Source organism: Stigmatopora nigra, chromosome 3, assembly GCF_051989575.1.
Source record: "Stigmatopora nigra isolate UIUO_SnigA chromosome 3, RoL_Snig_1.1, whole genome shotgun sequence".
NCBI lineage: Eukaryota > Metazoa > Chordata > Actinopteri > Syngnathiformes > Syngnathidae > Stigmatopora > Stigmatopora nigra.
In genome coordinates this window covers 5,361,726-5,378,605 of record NC_135510.1, presented here as the reverse complement: position 1 = coordinate 5,378,605, position 16,880 = coordinate 5,361,726, and the positions used below count along the sequence as shown (strand labels likewise).

The 16,880-nt window shown below is 38.9% G+C and overlaps 1 protein-coding gene across 1 annotated transcript; it reads left to right on the top strand.

Annotated features, from left to right (window-relative positions):
* The first annotated feature begins 11,185 nt into the window (after window positions 1-11,185).
* LOC144194343 (proline-serine-threonine phosphatase-interacting protein 1-like) lies at window positions 11,186-16,767 on the top strand. Its single transcript, XM_077713338.1, has 14 exons — window positions 11,186-11,364; window positions 12,006-12,106; window positions 12,408-12,482; window positions 12,561-12,595; window positions 13,184-13,290; window positions 13,359-13,421; window positions 13,543-13,644; window positions 14,226-14,262; window positions 14,340-14,419; window positions 14,992-15,090; window positions 15,556-15,652; window positions 15,856-16,023; window positions 16,182-16,267; window positions 16,350-16,767. Exons 1-14 carry the CDS (start codon window positions 11,332-11,334, stop codon window positions 16,479-16,481), a joined length of 1,215 nt encoding a protein of 404 aa, XP_077569464.1. The 5' UTR covers window positions 11,186-11,331; the 3' UTR covers window positions 16,482-16,767.
* The last annotated feature ends 113 nt before the right edge of the window (window positions 16,768-16,880 follow it).

Genomic DNA, 16,880 nt, shown 5'->3' with positions numbered 1-16,880 from the left:
AAACCCTTTTTAATCTATGAATAATACATACTGTAACATGGATTACAGAATCGCATAAACTTGTGAGAGTGGGTTCTTATATGTGTTTTAATGGCTACTTACCCAAAAATAAAACAAGTCAATAACTATACAGACACTAGAGTTTGGCAAACAAAAGAGATACCAAGAGGTAAAGAAAATCTGAATTGGATTAAAGACTGACTGAGACATACTAAGATGGTGGATAGGGTTCCCAAAATAAAGATTGTTCAGGTTTTTCTTCAGACCAAACAATGGTCTCGAAAACCTTTCTAGGAATTCAGAAAAGTAGTTTCCATGTAATCAAGCTAACCAAGAAAAAAAACTAACAAATGGCGGGTAAAAAAATACCTCCCGCTGTTGTTATACAAGCAGGCTGCTTCAATGTTTTTTTTTGTGCTGAAGGCATGAACCTAATCTCTTTTTTTTTTTACCATCTAGAGTAGGCGGTGTATTTGGCCTTGCAATGAATTTTTCAACACTTCAAGAAGTTAAGATTAACAAAAAATGTAGAAAATGACAAAAGTTGAAAGCTTTGACTTTATGGCCAGGACAGGTAGCTTTCTATGATGTGAATAATGTAAAAAGAGAAAAGTAGAGTGACGTGAATAGCATGACTAAGGTGCTGGTACAGCTTTTGATGGTGACACAAATGGACTGGACTTAGGCTGCAAATTCAATTCCGATTTAACGCTTTTATATGTTTAGTTGTTTTCATCTGTGAGATCTCCTGTATTTGGGATTACTGCATTTACGCATCCATGACCAACAAGGAGGCACTTTTTAAAGGAAAGATACATAACCAGCAGGCTAAATCTACACTGCAATCGTGCCATATAATGCCTAGATGTTCAAGTTCTTATAAATAGTTGAAGAGGTACCAATGCCAGATGCATTACTGACTCTTTCACTCTCAAAAACTAAGAAATCGAGCTGGTGAAGAACAGTATCTTCTTTTCATACGTGTATAATTTTATAGGGGAAAAAAATCCTAGAATTCACTGCAGAGAATCTGCCTGAATAATTTGGAGTTGATTGCTATGAAATTCAATATTACCAGAAAGGTAGAAGCTTCAAATGTAGTTCTACTCTCTTTCCTAATCGCAGCATCTTTAGAGAAGATCTTGCTTGCCCTCCCCATATGCCACCAGAGAGTGAGTAAATGGTCATCATGGTCAATATCTATTTCCTGTGGTGTCAGGTTTCAGAATAATGTCCATATTGAACCAATGTTTCACCAGACTCCCATCACACTTTTCCCTTCCACCAACCATCCAATGTTTCGAAAGGAGAGAAAATCCCTACAAATGTGATTAAACAAACGATTTTTGGCCAAGTCATCGATCATTTATCTCGCTCTGGCTGCCTAACTGGGAGATCCTAACAGCACAGGCGGGGTATCTGAGAAGGGAATGTGCCTTTAATCTGGTTTGTGATTCCTGTTTATCTTGCACAGATCAGCAGTGTTAATTTAATAGGTGGAAAGTCTCAATCTCAGTTCTAGTCAAAGCTCAAGGAAATGCATCAAGACCTAAAGTAATTCATGTGGGTGCTATTTTATTTAAGGGACTTGACAAGAAAAATGATCAGGCTCTCAACTTTTGCTAATCCAGAAGGTTTTGTATTTCCAAAACCAGGGGGAAAAAATCAGGAATAACGATAACAAGTTGTAGATGAAATACTTTGAAAACCATCAAACCCAAAGAGTACATTCATATGATGTCGTTACAGTTAGTCGTTAGCACCATTTCACAAGTGTATGCTTCTTAATCTCAGGGATTCTCAGCAGTAATACACAGTAGCTCATGTAAAATACATTTTACATCTGTAAACTGAGTTATTGCTCTTATGGGAAACAAAAAGGCCAGACGTGATGCCAAGTGCTCGTGAGCGCAATCAATGTTTGGGTTGTGCTAAAAGCACCAATTGGGGGAGGGGTCACCTACTTAAAAGCTTGCATTTTTATGGCTTAATCAATTTACTGGTGTACTGCTCATTCTGCTTAAGACAATAAATGGCAGAAGTGCTTTGAAATGCTCCTTAGCCCGTTGAGTAGCCATGTTTATGAAGCAGGTCACTGTATATGTGCGGGCACATAATGGTACACGGTTACTGGTATGACTAAAAACCTGCTGGGCAAATGAAGTCTTTACCGGGCACTCACTTAACGAATGATCACTGCCAAGAATAGTCAAACTAGACGGGACATTTAGTGCCGTCAATATAACTGGAAACATGACAGCGAGTTCTCCGAGTGTAAATGAATGGTCAATCATTGCCAATGGCAGGCAAATTAAAATGAGAATTTCCAAAGACCAACTGAATCTTGATCTGTAGGAATGTAAAAGGACAAACACACACCACCACACAACACATTTACTTTGAGTTGGTTTCATTTTCACTTTTTTACACGCATCCGCTGTCTGGTATCTTGCGACATAGGGAGTGTCAGGTGAGGCCTGGTTATTTCAGGCATAATTGAGAGATTGATGCCCCTCCAGAAACCTGGCACCTTGACAGGCCTCTTAGCCTTCTGCACACACTTCCTCCCAAACGGGCGTGAGCCAGACATGTTGACGGCTCGATGAAACCGAGAGAATGAGACGCTAGACGTTTCAAGCAAGACGAGGATGACACCGGAGGTTGTAAAGAAGCGAAAGTTTACCTGTTGGGTTCCTAACGCTATAAAAAAAGTGAATCCTGGATCAGTGCGGAGGAAGGGGGCATCAGTTCAAGCTAATGGGCCTATTTGTGGGGAATGTCTTGAGCAGAATGGCGGGTGGGGGTGTTTTCGGCCGTAACCTGAACCTCGCTTCCAGACACTTCTTCAACATCAGCAACAAGCACAAAATCCAGCGGAGCATGAACGGGTCGGCGCCCTCTATCTTTCAAGTCATTTTCCCACGCCGAGGTCTGTGGCAGAGGATGACTCTATGACACTATTTCTATTGATAAGAACAAAAGGCGAGGAATATTACCATTTCAAACACCGTGAAGGTCACCTAGAGCTGTAGACACAACTGACTGAATTAGAGATGTCCCCAAACTGATCAAGTGTTAGGAAATCTGGCCCAATCACATCATTTTCACTGGGGAAAGCTTTTTCCCTTCTCTCACTGAGACAGACCTCTTATCAGGTAATCCATTCAACATTTTGCAACTATAGTTAGCTAAGCAGCCAGAAGGGAATCTCTTGTAGAGTCATTTCAACATACAACATCGAGGGAGGCGAGATGGCTCAGGATTCGGATACTTTTACAGATTGGATCAATCCAATCCATGAATTAAACCGGGATCAGGATCATATACTGATCAGATTGGCACCATCCCCAATCATTGTGGTTTCAGCAATGGCTTACCCTTAAAAATAAATACAACTTTTCCCTTGTGAAAATTCATTTTGTCAACTTCAACTTCATCCAAATATACTGAATACTATTCAAATAGAGCCTTCAATATTCATATTTCGGACACACAATGCCACAACGCTTCTTCCCCAACCAAATGACCAAGAGTCCAGAGCAAGATCCCCATCGGTGACTAGATGGGGAGCTGAAATTACCAATTAGTTTACCAATTGGCTGCAGCCGATTCGATTGGTTTGTAATTAATTCTAGTTACTGGCCCGTGGAGCAGGACGGATGGCGCCATGTCTTTGTCCTACTGACACACTATCCTGCCGATCTGGGCCTCGAGGGGGAGGCAGCGCACATCAATCTATGGCCCCGCAGTTACTGAGCTCCTCATGCGCATGCACGCGCACACACACAAAGAAAAGCAGAGAAACAGGCTGTTCCCCTTCACACACACACACACCGCGACACACTATCTTTCACACACTCTCAGACACACCCCCACCCTTACGAATTGCTTGCGTTTCAGTGTATCCAAGATACTCGCCATGAAGAAAACTTACTGTACAACTGCTGTTTTAAAAAAATAAAGTGGAACCTCTGAAATTAAAAGTCAAATTTCAGAGCTGAATCACAACTACGACCATTCTAAAACTCTTAACTCCACCAATTTATTTTCCTGGAAGTCTTAAGTGGACACAGGATGCCATTCTCTATTACAACAAAACAATATGCCATGATATTGCAGATATTTAACTATTTGGTGAAGAATTATGCATGAAAATGATAATGAGCTGATATTACAACATAAAAAAGAAATTGTTCGACAGCTGCCCAATTTTTTAATTATTAAATCTGCAAAAGGCTACAAAACAGGTCAATGTACTGTAGCCTATCCATCCACCTGTGGGCAACAGGCGGGGGACAGCTTGAATTGGCCGCTAGCCAATAACACGAAATATTATCAATGGTCAACCAACTCCACAATTGGCAATTGTTGACAAAAATATATAAATATTACTGTAAAAAAATGAGTGGAAATAATGAAAAGGGTGGCGATTATTCAATTAATGAACTTGTGTTATAAATGATTGACTATTCTATGAATATATTGATGGGAGTAAAAATAATTGTGACAATTGTGCCATTTCCTCATATATTTACAGTGCAAGTCTTGAGGAAATGCCTATTCCAAAAAAAGTCTTAAATGTTACTTTTTTTAAACTGGTTCATCACATCAATCTATGCAACTGTGTGTGTCTAAATGCCGGCCCATGCACTGAAGGTCACAGCTTCCACAGCCAGAAAAGTAGGAGGTGGAGGGGATGAAACAGATCGATGCAGCAGATAAAAATACACTGCACCTCAGCCAGTCTCTTTTCTAAACACACAGTGGCTCAAAGCAAATGACTCGGTGGCCACTGTGAACCATCCGCCTTTTAATGAAAGCGATATGAATGTAGAGGCCGCAAAGGCGACTTACTGGCTTTTAGGATATAATAGCGGTGTCCTGGAAGACCATAAAAAGATCACAACAGCTTGAAACGGGGAGTTTGCTATTGTTGGCCATTTTCAACTTCCCGCAATCAAGGTGGTCTTTCGGCTCGATAAAAAAAATTAAAAAACAGGCCAGGTTCAGATTAAGTTACTCCCATTCCACCAGTTGGTACCAAGGACTAAAACAAGAGTAATGGTATATGATTGACGACAGTGTTCATTGGGGGTAGGTCTATGTTATTTCCTTTGGGAAAGATAATTTGAGATAGGAGTGTTTAGAGTTACAAATCAAGACACTTGTATTTTTAACAAAGGCATCAAAACTGATTTGAAATTAATGGTTTGAGTCTGGTTTACAGGTGGGTATGAAAAGTAATTATCTATGTCGTATTTCCATTACTGAGATGGGATTTTTTTGCAGTAAAAAATATGATCACATTTTTTTGAAAAAGGATTTCACTTAAAACATTTCAATACTAACTCTAATCACTTAAATTTACCTTCTTAAATGAGTACATTTGCAACGCAAGAATGTCAGTGAATGAACAATGCCTCTGTAGCGCTATGAAAGTTTTGGAACGATTGGACCCAGAAGTAACTTTTTTCTAGTTCCAATATTTCTCACCAAACAAACATTTTGAAAAGTCGAATCAAAAACAACCCCTAGAAATAGCCATCGTATTCTGAGGTTTAGTCACCCAGCATGATTTGAGTAAATCTCAAAAGGCCAAAGTGATCTAGAGACTACAAAGCAGCACAGCTTAGCGTTCCGCCCGTGCTCCGTGGCAATAAAAGGCAAAGGAATCAATAGCGTCTTGTCCTGACAAGAGTCAAGCACAGCCGAGGTTAAATACATCACATCAAACACTCCACTTGATGTTGAATGTGATGTCCCATTCCTTGGGAAAGCAGTGAAGCTTGCCAAACATAGAGGGAGAGGACGGAGGCTGGAAGAGGTTCGGGGCGCTCGGGGCACGCCTGTGGCAAAACCTCTATCAGATATTGTTTGTGTTTAGTAGCTGGGGCCTATGCAGAATTGATGAAGGCTCTCAGGCAGCTTCTATCGTCAGGCGAGGGGAGGGAGGGAGGGATGGAGGAAGGGGAATCAGAGCATGGCAAAAGTGCATCTTGGTATCGCAAAAGCATTTATGAAGAGACGTCCATTAGGTCCAGAGAGGCTCTTCCGCACGGTGGAGGATTCTCAAAGTAGTGCCATCAAATTGAGGAGATATATATATAGGGATAACACCTCACTATATATTTGACTAGTAGAACCCTACCAAACAGTATGACCCTATGCACTCATACTCGGCTTAAGGCCTTTCCAAAAATTCTAGAAAGTACCCAAATAAATCCATGTCGGAATCATTGAAGGCAAAATGATCCGTCTAATAAACTGATGTCTTGAAATATAGATTCTATTTATTCAATGGCCACGGGTTAAGTGGAAACACAAGCCAACACTGTGTATGAAGAAGACAAGATTAGGACAATTTTTATATTACTGTGGTTAACTTTTGTTAAGAGTAGTGTAACTTGTAGAATGTACAATGTTTGCTCCAGTTTCTTAAGTTATTAAGTTAGATCAAAATCAGTATATGACCTGGTTGTTGTTTTGTGATCTATGTGGTTCTTGAAAAGGATTGCAATCACTTTTGTAAGTTAAATTATTCTGCAAATGTGCAGATTTGAAATCAAAGACTATGTGACCCCCCCACTGCACCTAATTATAAAAGTATCCTCTCACTTTGTGGTTATTAACCCCCACTTGCAAACGCCCAATTAAAGCAAAGCTTCAATATACACATTAAATATTCAAATTTGAGCAAAAAAAATTAACAGGTAAAATAATCAAAAGAAAAAAGGACATTTGGGCATTTTCAATGCAAATCTGAGATAATAACATTAAAAGCTATGAAAAATTATACAAAAAAATTAAACAAATACAAAAAAAACTATAACTCATGAAAGATCACATTTAACACTTGTTTTTGCAACAAATATAGATTTTATTGCAGCACAAGTCTAATCTTTATTGAGAAAAAATATCTCTCATATGTACCTCTATATATATAGTTTTGATTTTATCCTAACAAAGTGAAAATCCTCTTGCAAAAGATTTTGATTCCAGTGTAATTGATCAAGAGCTACCTCCCAATACAACTATATGGAGACAATGCAGAGAGAGACAGTAGAAATATAGACCCTCGTGCATTCTCACACACACAAATGCACACAGAGCTGCTCCTCTTGCACATTCTGGCCTGTGTGCAGCCTAACCACAATCCTGCCTCCCTGCAGCGCTGACCGCAAAGCAGTCAACAGAGGCACACCGGGCCTTATCCTGCATGACACGTCGGTCGATAATCATGCACGCCGCCACGCAGCCCAACACCAGTGTAACGCCGATACCTGGGGGCCGGCACCGTCTGCATAAACAAACACGCCTGCATGGAGCCACACTCAAGTTTACGGTAATTAATCGTCGGGAAATAGAGATTAGACTGAGAGTTGGAGTATTTACTCACTTCCGAATAAGAGGGTCGCTTACTGGTTAGTCATGTTTCGGACCAAAAAAAAAAATGATAAAGAAAACGGGATTAGCTTTAATAATCCTAAAAAAAAACTCTTAAAAAAATCCTTTTGTGCCTTTGCTATTGTGATTAGTTTAGAAATATATTTTCTTTTAAAAAGAACTATACTTTGTATGTTAGTTTATTGGTCTTAAGGACAACATTTCTGCTCGAAAGTTGGTTATGGATTCAATTTAATATTTGTCAGTCTTGGGCATGGGCTAACCATTCATCCCATTTTATTTTGATGAAGTAATTCATGTTAATGTGTGACAAAAAGTTGGAAGTTCGTCTATTACAAAACCTGAGCTGTCCTCACTTTCAACAACATAGTAAAATTTCTGATTGATCACCAAAAAGTCAGTGCTGTGAAAACAACATCAAAGACCCTCAAAGACCCTTTGCCACATAAAACATGAGTGCGCAACATTAAATTACCTCTCTAGTGCAGGTTCAGTCTTAGTTGAAGACATTGGTGAAAAACATTTGAAAGATAGGCTTTGACTATGTGTGAAAGAAAAAATATGTATCAAGTTTAGAGATAGCGAATTTGAGTAAACTCAACATGGATGGAAATTCATCCATTTTCTGAAGTGCTTCTGATCTCATCTCAAATAAGAATCATAGCAAATGTGTGGAAGGATGACTTGAAGAGGGTATTGGTGCTTCCTAGTGTGCGTTTTTGAGTATCAAATATGTGTGGTGATAATTCTGTCAGAAGGCCTCATCAAGTTGGAGTGAGACTGAACAGAAAACAAGAGGAATGTGAATAAATAAGAACGAGGAGGATGGAGTTAATGGAGATGACTAGAAATTCAACCACACCACCTACAGTCAAATTAAAGTACCGTCTTTTATCAGGATGCTGCTGCAGGTGGCAAAAAAGACTGGAACGTAACAGCATGGTGACAAAAAATGCTCAAGGCTCTAATATTTGATTCCAATTCATTATTTTATAATATGAGTTATACCATTTTTAGGTGTAGCAATTGCGGAGAATAAATGAACGAGTCTTAAAGTGAAATCACAAGCAAGTGTGTGCACACAAAAATAAAATCAATAATAACTCTAAAGAAAAACAACAAAGCAATGTGTGTTGTGGGGGTGCTGAATCAGAGCCCCACCTAACAGCCACGTGTAGTGACCCACGACTGGGCTCCATCGGACTCACCCTTGTGGGCAAGATCACAAGAGTGAAGCCAAGCAGAATCTTTGTCCTCTGTCAGATGGATGAATCCATTTAGCAAATTACCGAGCCTTCTGATACTGCCTTTACGACACACTCACAGACACACACACAAATTGTGCATAAAGGCATACAAACAAGCTACAAGAGGTGAGAAAGACCTGGTCACTAGAGACTTTCACAGACACAAACATGAAGATGCTGGAGAATAACCAGCCTGAGAAAGGAAGACGGTGCCAAAAGAGGACAGAAAATCATTCAAATTTGAAATCCTTCACACCTCCAACTGGTGATAAATTGGGATACTGCCTCTATTTAACTGGACATAGACACACTAGACATTAAAAGCATTTTACTCATTAATGTTTTATCAACTTCTAGTTTCAATCCTGTTATTTTTTATAATGTAAAATATTTATTATTTCAAATATAACAGGACTATCCTTCTAATTCTTAACTAGTCTATCCTGCTCCTCAAAAACTGTACGCATGCGTAACTCCATCTAAGAAGAGTTCAAGGGGGGGGGGGGGGGGGGGTCCTCCACGGCAGTGGTTGGCTAATGGAAAGGTCATTTAGCCAATTCTCCAGGTGGGGGGGCTGCTCTGACATGGCTCGTTTGTCACAGTTCAATAACTGCCACACCAGGGAGTTTGTGGAGGGGGGGTTAAGAACGTGAAGTGTGTGCTTTTCTGCACTACTACCAGCTGATTCCCAAAGCTTGTCCCTCCATTAGAGGCCTCAAACGGGGTCACGGTGACAGCCAAGAAGTCACAGCACAATTTTCCTGACGAAAACTCGACAAGGCGACTCGTCAGACAGGAAAAGTTTCCTCCAATGGTGGATTTGTGGTTTGAATATAAAGTTTGTTCAACAGTTGTTACTGTAGATGTCGTGGCGCATTCAAAGTGAACACAATTTTCCAGATAAAACAACAATTTAGAAAGTCACACCCAATGTTCACTCTAAGCTGTGCACATGCGCAATTGCGCACTACTCTCGTCTTCTCTGCGCAGCAGCAATCATTTGGCGTGCAGTAAATAAAATCAAAACTTTTTTTTACCCCTTCCCCCATAATGGCGCCGTTTATGCGGTAGCCAATGGCAGTAGCTCTGTCCACTCTTATGTTTTTAGCTTTTTTACAGCATGTTTTACATGAAAACTTAAGAGGGAACATTGACATGCACCTGCTTATGGCAGGTGTGATACTGGTGTGCCCATAGCGAACAATGATGATGTCGCTCACACTGGTACTCGGTGCGCTCAGGGAGGTTGTCTTTCTGTCCAGACCAACGAAAAATTAGACGGAACATTGGTCACACTTATCCTGGATCTGATTTGTTCCACCACAAAGTCAAGCCAATACTATATATAGTAGCCAGATCAACTGATGGCATGGCAAATTTCTAGACCTTCAACAATTCTCTCAGGCAAAAACAGGATTTGTTCTCTGCTTTTTCTTTGACATTTCTTGGTGTGTGATCCCTCAGGTTTTAACACTTATTCCACCGCCTTTGAGAGAGACACTCTCCTTCCTATTTGAAAATCAATAGGACTCTTGGGTGTGCTTTGTGACATGTCAACATGTCCTACCACGGAGATGCCTCAGGCTTGTGGTGCTGCTAATCCCAACTGGTCGCAGTGATTTGGAATTTTTCCAAGCCTTCCAAACGACCCTAAAATTCACACAAATGGTCTGACTTTGCAGTCAAGCGAGGGCTCATAGTCAGGTCTGTGTCTCCCTCGTGTGGCTATTATAGCAGACAATGGAGAGGGGAGGAAAATGTGCTTTTTATAAATTGTGAAAAACGTTTTGGTTTTTCTTCCTGGGGCGCATCTTGGATGTGCAGCTTCACTTTTCTAGTTTCTATATCAATATTTAGGACACTGAAAAGACAATGCTCTATCTACTTCTCAAAAAGCCTTCTCAAACCTGCTATGAACACAATTATGTAAGAGTTAGAAATGGACAGGTGACCACTCCCTTTCCACAATATCCTAAAAATACCAGAAAAAAAGCACCTCAATATGTGTTGACCCCAGTGGGATGACAGTGTAAACAAATATTCAAAAATACTAATAATACAGCTTCAAAATATTGATTTCTATATTCACAGAGAGGGTTTATAAAGGTTCACATATTTATGAATGAATTAGGTATGAAATCCACTGCAAATGTCATCAGAGTTGTCTTCTTGGACCACGTTAAGCTCACCAAAATTGATTTAAAACTGCAATAGGAAAGATTGAATATTCATTCAAATACTCGCTTTATCAGTGCATGCTTGTTCGTTATTGTCATCTAAATATTAACAGACATTGGGCAAGAAATGGGATACAGTCAGCCAAATACTACATACAGTATATTGGTAGTCAATCAAGAGGGCCAGTTTTTCAAAAAACCTAACACAATTTCTATTTTTAATGGGGAAGTGAGTCAGTTTCCTGATAGAACATGCAAAATGACCCCAGTTGAAACTTAAAGAGGGCAAAAATTTCAAACACGTGGTCAGTGACATCATGGGACAGAAACTGTTCCTCATTCAAATTGACTCACAGCTAGCCAGTAAGTTGAGTTGACCGAGAGCCTGGTGACCTTGTCAAACGACTGGGTACGCATTATTGTTTTGTTTTTGTTTTTTAATTTAATTTTGTACAAGAAGAGCGATAAATTAAAAGGCTTGACACTTTTTAGGAACTTACAAGATGACTCATTTAATGTTCAGAGATGCTTTCTGGGTAAGTCACTTGTTGTGGTGTCATGCTAGGAAGGTTGACAATGCTTAGAAAAAAAATATTATATATACTTTTTTTTTTTACTATTAATTTAATTAATGTCATTGTTTAAAGTAGAGGGGAATAGAATTCTGGACTCAATGGCCATATTTGTCATTTAAAATTGGATGTATAGGCCAAGTCATATGTATATGTACAATATATTGTAATATAATGTATTTTTTTTAAATTGTTGTTTTCATATACCATTTAATTACACTTATATGCAATTTGATTAACAAATTATTTACTGAAGCACAGGAAAATGAGTATATACACGGACATTTTCAATTTTTACAAAACACATCAGCTAACTAATTCAATTCGAATAATTGAAAAAAAATGTCTGTTATTTTCAATCAATTTTGTCCAGAAAAAAAACTGATGTAACAGAGGATTTGTACTGGCTAACTTTAGGAACCTGGGTGGACCCCCACCCACGGATCGTGACACAACTAAATAAAAAATAAAAAAGCTTAACTTCTGCTTTTTTACCCAATGGATGGTATATCAGTAGCCTAAGGACATGTGGCAACAGTTGCTGAGCAATGGTAGTCATTGCTCCATTTTTCTTATGCAATTACACTTGTCCCCTATCACCCAAGGGCTCCAATTTTACCTGCCACGCCGGCTATGAGGCTCTGGTGCAACGCTTACGAGATGGAAGACAAATGTGTAAAGACGTGGAAGACCTAATAAGGATGAGGTAACGATCATATTTGCTCAAAGTGCATCATTGCACTCAGTAGCATTCGGGAACATAAACAAAATTGGACGTTTGTAATCCCATGTGGCGTGAGTTGGACATTCATAGGTAGATGCATGTAGTCTTATGTAATAGGATATTTAGAACATGACAATTTCAAGTGAAAGATGATGATTTTCTACAACTGACCTTAATATCTTTGGTGTCATTCTTCCTCCAAATCTTGAATGTGGTGATGGTAGAAATGCAGCAAAATGATGAATGGTCACAAATGTTTACTTTTGTAGTGTTTCATGCACAGGGCATCAGCAGAGGAGAAGTATGGGCGGGAATTGGTGACCATAGCCCGCAAAGCTGGAGGACATGTGGAGATCAGGTTCATTAGTTAGTTTTTTCATTGATAAAAATGACAGCATACCTAGTAACATTCAGCTTGTTTTCATACAATACACAGCACTTTGAAAGACTCCTTCGACCAACTAAAAACACGTAAGTAGTATACATCCATTTTATGAAAAGAAATGCTGTGACAACAATGTACTTTTTACTGTAGTTGGGTTTAAAACAACAGTTGTAAATAAAGTTATGTTTACTGTAGTTTTTGTTACTTGACAGTACATATTTTAATGGTAAAATTCTTGCAACGATGTGCTAGTACTTGAGAAAAAACATAACTTTTTCTAAATCTTTTTCTTACAGTTTCGCTAGCCCTTGCTTTAAATTTAGCTCCAAAATATGAGTTTGCTTTTGCTATGTTGTATTGACTAGTTGTTGCTTAAAATTTCAGATTTGACTGAAACATTCCAATGCAATTTCTTTTTTGATATATTTAATAAAAAAATCACAATTGTAGGTCATAAAAGGTACAAGTGGGGAACAATTACTTTTAGTGTTAGGATACTAAGATTTTAAAATTAAATTAAAAATAAATGATTATTTTTTTAAAAAACAACGATTTATTCCGAGTTTCCGATGAAAGCGCTTAGAAAAGTGAAGGAGGAAGCCCAGAACACTATTTGATGACTGTTGAATCCACAGTTGTAAATACTATAGTGCTCATGGTCAATGTGACTGCAGAGATGGAGAACATTGGAAACTTTCACATCCAACTTTCGGAAGCTATGAAAGAAGAGGTAAGAAAGGTGGAGGCGTTCAAGGAGAGACAGAAAGAGCAGCGAAAGAAGGTACTTAATGCCTAGATATCACAAGCAAAGTGGTATCGCTCATTTGTTTTTGTTTTTGTTTTTTATAGTTTGAAAGCATCATGGAAAAAGTACAGAAGAAAAAGCTATCTTTGTTCAGAAAAACGATGGAGGTAAAGACACAACAGCTGCAATATTTTGCAGTGCAAATGTTATTCCCATTTTATTTTAAAGTGATATTTGGGAGCATCAACAACATAAATCGCTTCCAAGTCCTTCCTATCTAACCCACAGTCAAAGAAAAACTATGAGGTGAGGTGCAAAGAGGCAGACGAGGTTGAACAATCATCAGAAAAGTCCACCGCTGCAGCCAAAAACGTGGAAAAGGTACGATACGTGTGTACTAATGTGCGGCTATCTAAAGATGGCAAGCACTACAAAGTCAGTCAATGAATGACCTTGCGCAGTTCTTGGGGCAGAAGAAAGCATACCTGACAAAAAAGGTAAGTAAACATTATACCGTACGTGAAAAAAGACTAAATTAGCTACAAGGCCAATAATAGTCGGTGTCATTATTTTTAGCAACCTCGTATCGGCTGTTTTGGTGGTCTGAAGAGGGACCACCTAGGATGGGGGTCACGTTGTGGTCGAAACCACAAAGAATTACTTCCAGGGGAAAATATGAGATATAAAAAATGCAGAAGACACGGTCTTAATTATGTAGAATCATGGGACAATATTTTTAGCAATGTGAATTGGGGAATCCATCCTAAAATTAAGTTTGTAGGCCAATAAATGATTTTTTTTTTACTGAGTGAAGGTTAAATACCAGAAAATAAAAAAAATACAAAGCAAAAAGTACAATATCGAACAAAGTTTAAATGTTTCTCTTTTTGAATTAAAGGTGAAATGAAATAATTAACTCTCGGATATAAACAGGTGTAAAAAAAATTGTTCAATTCTGACAGGTGCGTCAGAGAACAAAGCAATGCCGACAAGCTGCTTGTGATTCAGGTAAACATGGAGGCCAAAGTATATTGTTATTTATCGAAGTTGATACGAGTAAAGTAATCGTCTTGTTCTCCCAACAGAGAAGATCTACTTGACTAACATTGACGAGCTGGAAAGTGTTCGCCAAGACTGGGAGGAAACACACAGAAGCACGTGCGAGGTAAACGGCACATTTTACCTCCTGTCACAAACAGGAAGTTTGCACGATAATTCCTATTCATTGGGGAAATGTGTACGGGTCATGTGCCGTGAATCAGCTAAAACTGGAACTAATCCCTTGATTGTTGCCAGTTTGGACGGGTTCCTGCTAAATTTAGCTATTTTCTAAAAAAAAAAGGGGGTATACTGGCAACATATTTTCCCAGTACATTTTCTGTGGTGTTCGCAAAAAACGTGAAAACCGGGGGAACACAGGCAAAATATTTTTACCGTATTCCCTCGTTTTTCACAGTGTTGGAGTTTTTCCGGAAAACACAAACTGCAAAAATAAAATAAAACAAGAATTTTAATCATTCCTAAGAACAACATCTCCCATGATGCCTATCAGCGAAACAGGAATGATTCCTCTACAATGCGTCTCATACTGTCGTTGTTGTTTCAGTTTTAAAAGGGGAACATCTTATCATGAACGTTAAGGCTGTTTTGTTAATGAAATCAGCAAATGTTATGATATAATTGGGCTAGACTGTTTCAGATCTATCTGGCAACCCAAATCCTGAATTCTTTCTGTAGGTGTTCCAGCAAATGGAGTCTGATCGCATCAATGTGCTGAGGTGCACCCTGTGGGATCACTGCAACCATGTCTCCATGCAGTGCGTCAAAGACGACGAAGCAAGTGCATTATTTGTTGACGCCTGTATGATCGCCAATGGAAAAAGTCTTGATATAACCCTTACCCTATACGTCAGGGGTGGCCACGTCCAGTCCGCGAGAGCCCCTATCTGGTCTGTTTTCCATATCTCGTCCATCAACACACCTGAATCAAATAATCTGGATCAGTATCAAGCGTCTGGACTTCTTGCTGATGAGTTGATCATTTGATTCAGGTGTGGTAGAGGAGGGAGATATGGAAAACAGACTGGTCAGGGGATCTTGAGGACCAGACTTGGCCACCCTTGTTATAAGTATTAAAATATATATGTACTAAAAATTGAATGATCAATCTTTTTTTTATTGTTATTTTTTAATTAACAAAATGAAGTCACCACTGGCCCTGAAAAGGTTCAGGAATTAAAAAGATGGCATGATTAATCCATTTTAAACGTTCAAGACATCATAAAAATCCTGTCATTTCAGTTCTTTGAGGAAGTCAGGAAACACCTGGAGCATTGTGACATCATCAAAGACAACAACTGTTTCATTGAGATGAAAAGGACAGGTTGGCATCCACCAGGTGACTACCTTACATTTTATTTTTCAAACAATATTCCGCATTTCAAAATTCCAAGTCTTCATTTAACCATCCATGTTTTTGTATTGTGCTGGTTGGGGGAACAGAAAAATACAAATACAAACACTTGGCTTTACAATTTTATTTACTGTCATTGAAAGTTTTTCCGTCACCTAAAAAACAACATTCTTGTATTTTGGTAACAGACCCCATCGTATTTGAGAGCTATTACCAGAAGGAAAGTACATCCTGGGATGGAAATGACCTTGGGGGTCAGGAAGACCACAAGAGAAGAAGCTCCAATACTTTGCTGGGAGCTTCTTTGGAGATAAACGTTGACAGTGAATCCTCAAAATTGCCACCTAGTAACGAGGGTAAGTTTTCTACTTTCTGCATTTGCAGTAAAATTGGGTGTCGGATCAATTTCAAATAAGGGCTGCTTGGAATGGAAACCAGAACCAAGTGTGGCTTTGGGGGAAGAGTTATCAACACTCTGGAAATGTTCTTTCAATGCTTCACATGATGTCTCAAGATGGGTCGTATGCAGCCTTACTGGGCCTCCAGCGACCAGAGGTGGACGAGGACACCTACATCGCACTTTACAACTACACTGCACAGGTCAATAGAAAATCATTTGAAAATATTTTCAGTAGTCTTGATATTCAGTTGAAGGTCGTGTTGACCTTTGTTGTATATTTAGGTGGAAGATGAGCTGACGGTGAAAACAGGTGACGTGGTACAGGTCTTGGAGTGTGGCGAAGATGGCTGGTGGACAGTGGTGGGAAATGGGCGAGAGGGAATCGTGCCAGGGAACTATTTCAGCAAACTCTGAATAGACTCGTACCAAGTGCATGGATGAAAGTCAACCATTTCAACATGGGGAAGTCAAAATTTAAATGCAAATGACATTTAATGCTTTGATTGTCATTATAATGATTGGAACAGTCACAATAATGAGTATCAAGTTTGCTTTAGAATTAGTGCTGAAGATATTGTTAAAACTGATGGCACTGCAGTTTGAAGTTTAGCAGTTTTTCGTAATTGTTTTGACTTAATTTAACACCACACCATTGATGACTCATGTCACAGTGCATAACCCCACAAAATACTTTTTTTTTTTTTTAACAAAAAGGACTAATTACATAACGGAAAAGAGCTTGTATCCAACTCTCCTGGAACTGAAGAAATGTGCTTGATTGTTTAGTCATTTTTGTGAGAAAAAAAATGTGCT

Bases quoted from the DNA above. Each gene is read 5' to 3' on its own strand.
- LOC144194343 (XM_077713338.1), top strand. From the start codon at position 11,332: ATGACTCATTTAATGTTCAGAGATGCTTTCTGG. The intron at 11,365-12,005 runs GTAAGTCACTTG...CTATCACCCAAG, and splicing joins TGTTCAGAGATGCTTTCTGG to GGCTCCAATTTTACCTGCCA. The intron at 15,653-15,855 runs GTGACTACCTTA...TTTTGGTAACAG, and splicing joins GACAGGTTGGCATCCACCAG to ACCCCATCGTATTTGAGAGC.